Here is a 12,357-nt window from a genome sequence, read left to right as displayed (position 1 = left end):
ATGTATGAATAACATGCACTCTTTTCCTTATCACTGAAATCGCGTGAATCTTGGATCAATTTGATGGCTTGAATTTGAAAGTCTGACAACCCCATCAGTTTCATATTAATAATCTTGCTAGACATTTTGAACCTTAAACTAATAAACTAAAGTTACCGGACACTCAAAAGGTACTTATTAATATTTTTACTTTTTTATTAATTTTTTTTGATTTAAAGAAAAAAGTTTATTATAAGATGGGAAGGTACAATAAAACAAGAAATTAGTAATATGAGATATATATTATATACGTTATAATTATTTGTTTATTTATTTTTAAATAATATTTTTAGCGAGATCAATGGTGATTTCGAATTCGAGAATGGAACATGGATAAATGATACCATAGTTCTTTAAAACCTCTGGGTTGACGACACCCATAATACCAATCTTGGTTCCATTGTAGAGAATGTCAACACCCATACCTTCGACAAAGATCTTGTCAGAGGACTTGGCGAGTTGATAAGAGGCGATTCCCTTTTCTCTGTCTTGTTTGGTCATCAAGAGTTCTGGCTTGCACTTGAGTGACAACATCAACTTGTCGAGTAAACCATGAACAATTTCCAATTTACTTGAACTGTCAGCAGTGATGGCACCAAACATACGCTTGTTAAGAGCACCAACATCACTATTGTTACTATCTGGATCTGAAAGATTCCTAAAATAAATAAAAAATAAATTTAAATTAATTAATTATTAGTGTATATGTATTTATATCCCCTTTTTGATTTACTACATACTTGTTATTATTGGCACCCTTGATGACAACATCAGAAACTTCATATAATTTAAGTGGAATACCATGAGCACGATTAGAGACAATAGTCTTGAGAAGAGTGCTAATCAAGGTGGTACGAACCTCAGAGAATTCTTCCATCAAGTAATTCTCAATCTTTACACTGGAATTGTCGTCCTTTCTATTGATCAAAGCAAAGTTGTCCTTGTTTGATGACAAAACAAAGGTCATGATTTCAGTGTAACCAGCAAGAGCAGCTTCATTTGAAAGAAGTTCTGACAACTTGTTGATTGGTTGAATACGACCAACAGTGTTTACAACTGGAATCACTCTAGCAATGTTATTGAAACCATATCCAATAGCAACATCTTCCATAATATCACATTGATGAATAATATCTACAAAGATAAAATAAATAAATTTAAATTAGGAGATTAAAAGTACTAAAACAACTTGTTGTTTTTTTTGTTTTACATACCACTTCTAGTACATGGAACTGAAACAGTTAAAGTTGACTTGTCTTGTGACAAGGTAGAGATGAGGGACATTCTCTTGAGCATACCAACCATATTGGCTGGATCAATGTTGGCACCAATAGTCTTGTTAATGTAAGAGGTGGAAGCATCAATAGTCTTTTCATCAATCTTTGGGAATAAATCAGACTTTCCATCAGCATCAACAACTTCAACTTGTTCCATACTATAGAAAGAGAGAGAAAATAAAGAATGAATAATCATTTCAAAAAAGGTTATTCTTCTTTTTCTTTTTGATACTTACGAATATGGAGTCTTTGAATATTCAGAAAACATTGTCAACATGACATTCAATACAATGTTTGCCTTGGTGTAGTCGTTGGCAGTGACTTCGATAAATACATTCTTGGTGTTGAGAGTAATCTTGCTGTGATCACCATTAATAATTGGTGGTAATGAACACAAGACATTGTTTGAATCATAAATAGCTGGATACAATGGTGATTTATCAATGATATGAAGATATTTCTTCAAATGAGAACTTGTTTTCTAAACAAAATAAATAAAAGATTTGAAAATCATTAATACCACCTAATATATAAATAATATATAATTGTATATAAAGTTTGTGACATACTTCATAGAATTCGAAAAGAGATACAGCATCATACTCTTGAGTTTGAGAAAGTGGTACGAATTTAATATCTTTTGGTGGTAAAGCCTTGTATGTGAATGGTCCCTTGATGGTATCTAAATCGTGAGTACCAATTGATACAAGAGTTCTCTTTCTATAAATTTATAGAAATGAATAGAATAGATTTGTTAGATATGCGCGCATGTAACAAGCAAGTGTACCTCACTTTTCGTCTACTACTTACTTGCAAATATTGGCATGTAATTTTTCTTGAAGATCAATGAATGATTGATAAGTGTCTTGATTAAAAGTGACGTTACGCAAGATACCACAAACAACGATTGGACGAACACCCTTTACTTCCTTTGAAACGATCAATTTTTGATGCTTTCCAGAGGCTGGTGGAGTGATAGTGTACTTTGGAATTGGAGTGGCCAAGTCATAGACCTTGAGGGCACGTGATAAACCTTCCAAACACAACAAGTCGTATCTGTTTGCTGGTACATCGATCTTGTAGAGAACGACCGATGAAGCATTTGGATCATCTACACCTGTCTCTTTAAGCTTCATTTCACGTTCTGATGTTTCACCATCCAATTCGATACCATAATCAAAGCATAAATCATCGAATTGCTTGTAAGCTAAAACACAATATTAATATTAAATTGTAATGAAATGAATAAAGATAAGTACTTTAATCTATCGGTGAATCGGTTCCGACGGCCGTTAACTTTCTCTCATTGCACTCGCTATAACTGTTACATACTGTAAGTTTTACCCAAAGACTTGAACAAAAGGTCACGTGATACTTGAACGGTAGGCATTTTAAATTTAAGTAAATACTCTCTATCTTTCTACTTGTGGAGGTAGCTAATTACAAAAGAAATAAAATAAAATGAAATGAGCAAAAGAAGAAGATCTTCGTCGACTCGACAGGAGGATGAAAAAAAAAAACATAGGTAAAAAAAAAGGAAGCACTCTATCTCTCATATTAATAATATGAAGTAATGAAAGATTGTAATAATAATAAAGATAGTAATAATAATAATCAAAGATATATAAACCCTTTGAATGATTATAATCAGGGTACGTTGGAATACTCGTTGCCATGGATTATCATCAAAAGAATCTTGACACTTGCCGATCGGTCGATACGCATTTGTACATGTGTCAATGCACATGAGCTAAGAGATGCTCTTTCTTCACATTACTCGTTGCATACGGTATCGGTATACTCTAAATTGATCAAGAATCATTGGATAGACAAGGAAGACATGTGTCCAATGCATAGAGCCAAAGTTGAAAGGGGACTACTTCCATCATACAATTTCGAACAGGGTCTTAGACCAGAGTACCGAGTATGTCGCTTTATCGTTGACGACAGTAAAAGTTGGAGGAGATCATTGTCACGTGTCTCTAAAAGAGTATTCTCGTTTGTATCAACATCGTTGTACACTGACATTACAATCAGGCCGTCGCGTGACACATGGGAGCATATCAGTAACAACTATTGTCTCTTGAAAAAGGCTACCACTCTTACTGTACTCCCTGCAGTACGTTTGGTATTCTTTCCAGCAGTGACCGATCAAATTCATCATTTGGCTGCCAACAATTTGTACTCTAGTGTCGAAAAGATTCATTTGCTTGAAGAGGTTGCTGATTTGGACAAGATGGCTTGTGCAATGCCTCGTCTCAAGAGTATGGTCCAACACTGTGAATTGAGCGAATTCACAATCACCAAATGGCTCACCAACTTTAAGAACCTTACATCCATCAACCTATTAAATTCCAAGTTGATCGGCTTTGATGTTGATCAACTGCCATCGATGATTAAAGCTGATAGCCAACTGCGTAAAATCTTATTACCCAAATATTTCAATTGGAATACACTGGATGTAGCAGTTAAACAAAGGTTATCAATCATATCAATGAGATCGGAATCTCCATCACACAAATCCACCATTAACTATGCAGAGATCCAACAACAAGACTTTCCAAAACTCAAGCATGTGCACTTGGTACAAATTCTCAGTGATACCAACAGGGTTGTCTGGGACCAATTAGTTTTGCCTGAAAGTGTCGTTAAACTTACACTCTGTACACCTCCACCAAATGTAAACCCATTTACACGCAACAAACATATTAGAACCGTTAGATTTAAAAACTCAAAGACTCCCAATTATTCTGATATCCCCATCATGACCATCCACCTATTGCTTTCGAAAAAAGCATTGTTGTTTGGTCAAACCAATCTATCTAAAATCATCATCGACACTCCAGTTGATGTTGTTGATACTGATATCATTCAATTTAAAGAAATGGGTTACAGATTTATTGGATCAACCCCTTCTAGCAATGATCAATGTAAAAAAATACAATTTAAATCTCTGCACACATACAACAACAACAAATAAATAAAATTGAATAAATAATATATATTTTTTTTGGTAGTTTATTTTATAATTATATTAATATAGATAGATAGATTAAAATAATCTATCTATCTATCTGTCTATCCTATCTGTTTGTTTGTTTGTCTATCTGTTATTATTATATATTTTGTTTTGATTTTTTTAATCATCAACTTCATCACGATCAGATTGATCCTTGTATTTGGAATCATCTTCATTCCAAGATAAAGCTGTTAATTTTGAAGTTGGAGTTGTTGTACTAGTTTGGAGAGTATCTAAATGTTCTGGTACTTTGGCAGCAGCTTTAACATAAAGTGGTGGATCTGCTGATGGTAAATAAGCAAATCTACTTGATGCAGGCTAAAATAAAATCAATGATAATATAAACAGTCAGAGTCCTTGATTATTATACTTTTATATATTTTTTTTTATACTTACAACTTTGTTACGATTTAAAGCTAAATGGAAACGAATTTGTTCAAATAATTTTTCAAGCTGATCACGTTTTTCTGGAATGAGGGGTTGGAGATTGGTGTCACTGGTAAATACTGGTACATGGGCGGCTGGCAATTCAAGTGAAGTGATGGTGGTGTTTCGGTAATAGATGAGTGGGGAGGAAATGGAATGCCAACCAACGGCAGTGAATTTGTTGCCAGCAACCAATATTTTTTGAATGGTTTTGTTGACACGCAGACAATCGGCCAAGAGACAGGCTCCGTGGTCGTTCATTTCATTGCCGGTAATATCTAATGTTACAATCGATTTGTTATTGTACAAGCATTGAATAATGGGGTGAAGTGAATGAGCATAACCTCTAGTTGTTCCAATTCCAAGTTTTGATAAACTAGAATGTTTGTTTATAAAATCTAAAACTCCACCAATAAATACATCATCTGTTGAATTCTAAAAAATAAAATTAATAATTAATTTAAATATTATTTGTTTGTTTGATTTGTTTGTTTGTTTGTTTTTTACATACAATAGGATTATAACCAACATTGAGAGCATTAATATTAATAGATGATAAAGAAGTGAATATATCTAATAGATTTCTAGTGTTGAAACGGTTACCACTAATGTCAAGACCACCCAAAAAGGAACAGTCTGGAAGGAATGGGGTGAGACGGTTGGCAGTCTTGGCAGCAAACGAGTTTTCGGAAATATCCAATGTAAGGGATGCAGGTGCAAGACGTTTGTTCTTGCTCAATGCAATCATGATAATGTGAATAGATTCGCTGTACAGAGCACACGACGACAGATTGAGGTATTTCAAAGCACCAAGACTCTCCAATGCTTCGGTAGCCAACAATCTAGCGGCACCCAAGTTGATCTTGTTCTTTGAAAGGTCGAGACGTTCCACCTCGAGTACACGGAGTGGTGCCGAGATGATGTTAAAGTTGAGTTGGCATTGTGAAAGAGACAACTCGCGCAACTGGTTGTGTCCACGAGACTTGCTGAGCCAAGCGGCAAAGGCACTGCTGCCAGTGTCTTGGAATCGGTTGTTGGAAAGTTTCAAACGCTCCAACGTTAGCGACAGACTAAAGTTTCTCTCAAATGCTTGGAACAACAAATAAATTCCTTTTGGTGGGATATTGCATTTGGAGAGATTAAGCTCGACCAATGAATGCTTAAAATGTGACAACCCGTCGCACAAACTATTGATCGATTCATAAGACATCAAGTTGTCTGACAAATCCAATACTTGAAGTGCCATGTTTTGGTTTTGTGAAAGTGCTACTCCCAGAGGTGCAAACGATTGCTCTGTCAAGAGATTAGATAATCTCAACTCTGAAATGGAACTGTTGCTCAACAACATCTCACCAACCGATGATACTACATTAATATGTGGTACTTTACATATCTTTAATGATTTAATAAATGTATTATGTCTTAAACATAAAATAGCTGTATATAAATTAAATCTAAACAAAAAGAAACAATAAATTAATAAATTAATAATACAATATTGTACATTCTTTTTGATATATCTATATATTTACCCTAAAGAAGATGAAGCATTAACACCAGGAATTTGAGATATATCCAATTCTGGATAATAAGTTAGATAGAGTGTTTCCAAATGACGTAAATAATCCAATGTTGCTTTAGTCTTGTAGTAATGTGAATGTGCAATATATTGTTCGGCAATTCCTTTTCCATCTGATCCCAATTCTAAAAAAAACAAACAAAACAAAAGAAAAGAAAAGAATTAATAAACTTAAACATTCATTTAATAATAACATCATGATGATTACAACATACCATGATTAAATTGGAATGGTTGATATCTATTCTTTGGTAAATTAATCTTTAACAATAAATGACTTGGGAAACCTCTTGAAATGTTAAATGTCATATAGGCAATTGATTTGACAAAAATAGTCTCTGCCTTTCTATCAGGTGCCTTGACATATAATGTTTGAATACTTTTACTATCTTGATCTTTAAATTTAATTTCAATCTAAACCATTTAATATATATCGTCAGTATAAACATGTTGGGTATTGTTGCTTATACTATTGTTACTTTTAACTTACACTGTCTTGTGAAGATACAGGACCTCCAACTTGAGGTTCATTAATCTCTACGAGGTCATAGTGAAAGATTGTTTTCTTTAGTGACTTTGAACCCTTAAACTTTTTGATCAGTATAGTTTTGTATCGACTGACGACAATGATACGTTGTACCAATGACATGTCCTTATCATCCTTGTTGGTTTCAACTACTCCTTGAAAGGCAATCTCCTCTCCAAACAATCCTCCTAGTGGTTCCAACTGTTCATTAATATAAACTGTATGTATATATGGTTTAGTTTAGTTTAGTAAAAAGGTATCAAGGTAGGAAAACAAGAGTCATAACAATCACTCGTCACTAGTGTCATATCAACATCATCATCATTTACATACGTTGGTCAGCCTCTGTGATTTCAATCGATAATGGTGGTGATGAACTCATTGTCTCTCTATCTCTCTCTCTTTCTGTCTCTCTTTGTCAAAGACTGATCAGTCTTTTAGTTTTAGTTTTAGAAAAAAGATATTATGAAATTGAAAGAACAAAAGTTAATTATCTTTCAACACACGAAAGAAAGTATGAATTCAAACAAAAAAAAAATTAAAAAAAAATCGATTGGCGTATTTCAAATAATTTTGTCTGATGGATAGGATCATCGCTAATCGATATATTGATTGCTTGTTACCCTTTGCTCTGCCCTTATTTTGATCAATAAATCTGTTTATTTCTATGTATATATAATATATTATATATGGTTGATATGATACAGGACAAGAATGGGGATCGAATCACAGAGCAAGAAGAAGTACTTCGATATTGGATATTTGGGGTGACCAGAAGTTCGTGTCTTCTTCGAAGATGGTTAGTGAGACAACGGGATTCGATTATTGTTTCATTTTTCTTTTGTTCAACATACAATAAACAAATAATAACTATGACAGATAGCATTGAATCTCGAACCTGTCTTCACCAGAACTGTAACAAAATATCAAACTCTCGCCAAGCGAGACAGTACACCGCACACCTGCCCAAGTTCATGCAAGGCTCCGGTACATGCACCGATCGCTGTGCCAAAAAATTTCTTTTGAACACATTCCAATTGTACTCGTGGTTACGTGCATGACAAGGACCGGAAGAGACACGAGAAGGTTAAGCACAACAATTGCACTTGTGATCAATGCCAAAATACATAGTCGGGTGCCAATCCAACACCTGTTCCAGCAGAAACAAGCATAACTGTCCAAGAGCGCTTCGACCAAATGAACGAAGCTGACAAGGAGTTTTGTATGTTATTATTGGCCAAAGAAGGCATCCATACACCAAGGTTTATGCAAGACACGATTCTCGTTGATTGCTCTAAATATAAGCCCGTTGCAACCAAAAAGCTAAAGAGGAAGCACGGAGAGTTTGTAGATGGTGATTCTGGTGTCTCTACTATTACCTCCCCTGCTGACTCTACTACTTCTACTTCCTCTACTACTTCTACTACTTCTACTGCCTGATACATGGTATAGTTCTATTGTTGACACTGACCCTCAAATCTAGGGCCAGTGAAAACAATGATATTTAATGAAAAGGTAAAGAGAAAATCATTATACAATGCATTGGAAAATATTAAAAAGATGGAATTAGCAAAGAATCTTTTATCTCATAGTCAATTTGATTTAATCGAACAATATTGTATACTGAGTGATGGGCCAAATACAACAAAAGGATAATGACAAGAGGAAAAAACTGGAAAGAAATAATTCGAGTTATTAGATATATATTTCAACAATATAAATAATAACATATACATATATATTTGAAATAAAAATAATTCTTGTATTTTGGAAAAAGAAAAAACAACTACAAATTTATAAAAGAAATAGTCGAGAAAGAACTACCTACCATAGTTGGTAAAAAAAAAGAGATCATATCATATTTAATGATAGGGTATTACCAAATATAGAAATGATGAAGAGGTGGTGTAGGTGTTGTGGGGAAATGAAGCAGTCTTTGACTAAATGAATAGTTTTTGGATTTTAACAAGGATTTTAAGCAAAGAAATGTTTGTTTGAAAACTATAAATTCTTCCTTTTGATCACCCAAATACTCATCAATCAAATATTATTATTATTTTATACATTTAATATTATTATTATTATTCCTTACAACAACAAACAAACTTATAATATTTATTATCTCTTTTTGGTATCTTTAAAAAAAAAAAAAAATTATGTTTTTTAAAGTAATTTCTTTATTATTTTTACTGTCTGTTTTTGTTCAAGGTATGTTTTATCAATCTAGATTGAAATAATTTTAAAAAATTAAAATTAATATATTATATTATTTTATTGTTTCTTACCCCCACAACCCTCTCCTCTCTTTTTTCTTTTTTTTTTACTTCTCATTCTCTTTCTTTCTTTAGCTAATACTGACCAATTAGACGGATGTATTACTTGTGTAAAGGTTACAGTTTGTTCGAAATCAGATGATTCATGTTGTAAATCTCATCTTGATTGTGCTGGTCGTATCAATACCAACAAATGTTCTACTAGTCGTTGCATCAGTAACAAGTGTTCTCCATTGCCAGTAGTCTGCGACACTATCAACAAGTGTGTCAACTCGTACTGTGATGCTGTCAAGGGATGTGTATCAACACCAATCAGTTGTGATGATGGTAACGTCTGCACAGTCGACTCGTGCAACAATTCAACAGGATGCACTCATACTATGATTCCAGGTTGTTGTACAGATAATTCTCAATGCGCTGGTGATCAATGTAATACTGGTTGCTGTACAAACAACAAGTGCTCATCGTCTCCAGTCGTCTGTGACTCGTCTAACAAATGCAAGAACTCGTATTGTGACAAGACCAAGGGTTGTGTCTCCACTCCAGTCGTCTGCGATACCTCCAACAAGTGTCTCAACACCTACTGTGACATCGCCAAGGGATGCGTATCTACTCCAATCAATTGTGATGATGGTGACTATTGTACCATTGACTCGTGTAACAACTCTACTGGTTGTCACAACACTCCAATCAAATGTGACTCGTCTGACAAGTGCAAGAACTCGTACTGTGACAAGACCAAAGGTTGTGTCTCCACCCCAGTCTCTTGTGATGACAACAATCTATGCACTCTAGACTCATGTGACAGTGCTACTGGTTGCACTCACACCAACATTCAAGGTTGTTGTACCAACAATGATCAATGCGACAGCGGCAACGAATGCAATATCGACAGTTGTATGAACAACAAGTGTGTATCGTCTCCAGTCGTCTGTGACTCGTCTGACAAGTGCAAGAATTCGTATTGTGACAAGACTAAAGGATGTGTCTATACTCCAGTCATATGTGATACCACCAACAAATGTTCCAACTCGTACTGTGATGTTGCCAAGGGATGTGTATCAACACCAATCAATTGTGATGACAATAACATTTGCACAGTCGACTCTTGCAACAATTCAACTGGTTGCACTCATACTATGATTCCAGGTTGTTGTACCGACAATTCTCAATGCTCTGGTGACCAATGTAATACTGGCCGTTGTATGAATAACAAGTGTACCGTCTCTCCAGTCGTCTGTGACTCGTCTGACAAATGCAAGAACTCGTATTGTGACAAGACTAAAGGATGTGTCTACACTCCAGTTGTCTGTGATACCTCCAACAAATGTGTCAACTCGTATTGTGACAAGACCAGAGGATGCATCACCAATGCAGTCACTTGTGATGATGGTGACTTTTGCACTACCGACTCGTGCAACAACTCTACCGGATGTTGCCACACTCCCATCCAATGTGACGCCTCTGACAAGTGCAAGAACTCGTACTGTGACAAGACCAAGGGTTGTGTCTCCTCTCCAGTCACTTGTAATGACAACAATGTCTGTACAGTAGACTCTTGTAATCCATCAACTGGATGTTGTTACACTCCTATCCAAGGTTGTTGTACAGATGATTCTCAATGCAACAGCAACAACAAGTGTAATATCGACCGTTGCATCAACAACAAGTGTACCATCTCTCAAGTCGTCTGTGAAGTCTCCACCGACAAGTGCAAGAACAATTATTGTGATCATTCTCAAGGTGGATGTGTGTCGGTTGACCTGCAATGTGAAACAACCGAGGTCGTCGGCGATTGCCAAGATGGTGAATGCTTCCATTACGAATACCATTACAATAATTAAAGCTAGGTCGACCTCGATGATGTGGAACGACGAGCAACAAGCAGTTGTTTTCCGGAACCACATTTATCATCAAATTTATCCATCGAATCCAACAATTTATCCATCGAATCAAGATATTAACATAAAATAAAAAATGGGTACTCTGATATTTAAATTGTCAAAGGACACGAATAAAAGAGGGAATTGAATTCATCATCAATGGGTAGGAAAGTCGTCAACCAAAATATCTTTTTTTAAGCACTAGTTCACTAATTTTCCAGAGAGATATTTCTAAAAAAACCAAAGCAAATCAAATCAACCCATCAATATTTATCTAAACTGTCCGAGGCCATCATAGTCTATTGTTACATCATCATCATACACATACATATAATATATAAATAAATAAATACGCACACACAAAGATGAATAAATTCACAATCATTTCACTTATCTGTATCTTTTCTCTCTTTATCTCTATTGGTCTTGCCCAAGTCGGAACTCCATCACCAACTCCCTCACCAACCCCAGCCCCCCCAGTACCAACTGAAACATGTCTCACTTGTATTTCTAACTTTGAAGCTGCTGCTCCCAATATCATCGAAACCTTGAATGGTACCACAAAGTTTGCTGATTGTGCTGTATGTATAATATATATATATAATCACAATAGGGTCTTGCACCCGATCACATGACATGAACATACATGAATATTTATTAATATCTGTCTTGATCTTTTTTTTTTTTTTTTTTTCTCCATACTTAGGAATTATGTGAAAAAGTTGATACACAATCCTTTACCATTTGTAATACCACATGTTATGCATCTGGTAATATAACAGCATACTCAAAGATTATTGAGAATGCCGATCCAATCCATTTCTGTCTCATCTCTAAATTGTGTCCTGTCAACTCTAGACCATCAGCCTATACCACTCAAGTCAACAATTTCCCAGACAAGCCAAAGTATGGTGACACCATTTTGTTCAAGAATTTAGTTTATATCACCCAAACCCTTGGTGTCGGTGAATACCAATTCAACATTACCGACAAGAATGGTACCGTCGTCGTCACCAACACCACTATTATAGTCAACTGTGAATCCGGTACCTATGTCCCATTCCAAATGGCCATTCCAACCATCGGTTCCAATTTAGTCGGAAACTATACCTATTCCATCTCTTCACAAATCTGTGCCGGCAGTTGCAACTCTGTCAAGTTTTATGAAGGTTCAGCCAACCTCGGAACTATCATTTTCCCTTTCACCATTGCTCCAGCTTCATCTACTATAGACCAAGAACCAGAAGTTGTAGTTGTTCGTAACTATAATAGAAAATATTAAATATAGAGAGAAAGAGGCTTCATTTCATTCATTTTTTCATAAATAAAAGAAAA

General features: G+C 35.1%; 6 protein-coding genes across 6 annotated transcripts; 3 read left to right on the top strand and 3 right to left on the bottom strand.

Annotated features, from left to right (window-relative positions):
• Positions 1-315: 315 nt before the first annotated feature.
• Positions 316-2,706, bottom strand: pheSB (phenylalanine-tRNA ligase; the record flags this gene model as incomplete). Its single annotated transcript, XM_004358900.1, has 7 exons — positions 316-697; positions 780-1,173; positions 1,254-1,474; positions 1,553-1,797; positions 1,886-2,036; positions 2,127-2,523; positions 2,649-2,706. 7 exons carry the CDS (start codon positions 2,704-2,706, stop codon positions 316-318), a joined length of 1,848 nt encoding a protein of 615 aa, XP_004358957.1.
• Positions 2,707-2,782: 76 nt separating this feature from the next.
• DFA_00981 (uncharacterized protein) lies at positions 2,783-4,367 on the top strand (the record flags this gene model as incomplete). The annotated part of the gene is made up of 3 exons (XM_004358899.1): positions 2,783-2,841; positions 3,009-4,246; positions 4,360-4,367. The coding sequence occupies 3 exons, from the start codon at positions 2,783-2,785 to the stop codon at positions 4,365-4,367; spliced, it is 1,305 nt and encodes a 434-aa protein (XP_004358956.1).
• An 88-nt stretch (positions 4,368-4,455) lies between these two features.
• DFA_00980 (leucine-rich repeat-containing protein) lies at positions 4,456-7,248 on the bottom strand (the record flags this gene model as incomplete). Its single annotated transcript, XM_004358898.1, has 7 exons — positions 4,456-4,653; positions 4,732-5,196; positions 5,273-6,215; positions 6,294-6,465; positions 6,556-6,754; positions 6,831-7,084; positions 7,200-7,248. 7 exons carry the CDS (start codon positions 7,246-7,248, stop codon positions 4,456-4,458), a joined length of 2,280 nt encoding a protein of 759 aa, XP_004358955.1.
• Positions 7,249-7,525: 277 nt separating this feature from the next.
• On the bottom strand, positions 7,526-8,311 carry DFA_00979 (uncharacterized protein; the record flags this gene model as incomplete). Its single annotated transcript, XM_004358897.1, has 2 exons — positions 7,526-7,531; positions 7,994-8,311. The coding sequence occupies 2 exons, from the start codon at positions 8,309-8,311 to the stop codon at positions 7,526-7,528; spliced, it is 324 nt and encodes a 107-aa protein (XP_004358954.1).
• Positions 8,312-8,363: 52 nt separating this feature from the next.
• Positions 8,364-10,983, top strand: DFA_00978 (uncharacterized protein; the record flags this gene model as incomplete). The annotated part of the gene is made up of 3 exons (XM_004358896.1): positions 8,364-8,484; positions 9,036-9,074; positions 9,215-10,983. 3 exons carry the CDS (start codon positions 8,364-8,366, stop codon positions 10,981-10,983), a joined length of 1,929 nt encoding a protein of 642 aa, XP_004358953.1.
• Positions 10,984-11,387: 404 nt separating this feature from the next.
• Positions 11,388-12,304, top strand: DFA_00977 (uncharacterized protein; the record flags this gene model as incomplete). Its single annotated transcript, XM_004358895.1, has 2 exons — positions 11,388-11,603; positions 11,729-12,304. 2 exons carry the CDS (start codon positions 11,388-11,390, stop codon positions 12,302-12,304), a joined length of 792 nt encoding a protein of 263 aa, XP_004358952.1.
• Positions 12,305-12,357: the final 53 nt, after the last annotated feature.

The sequence above is a fragment of the Cavenderia fasciculata genome, assembly GCF_000203815.1.
Source record: "Cavenderia fasciculata unplaced genomic scaffold Scf_Dfasci-F-a-25c12.r2-5, whole genome shotgun sequence".
Taxonomy (NCBI): domain Eukaryota; phylum Evosea; class Eumycetozoa; order Acytosteliales; family Cavenderiaceae; genus Cavenderia; species Cavenderia fasciculata.
The sequence above is the reverse complement of the archived record's forward strand: the minus strand, read 5'-3'. Positions and strand labels throughout refer to the sequence as shown.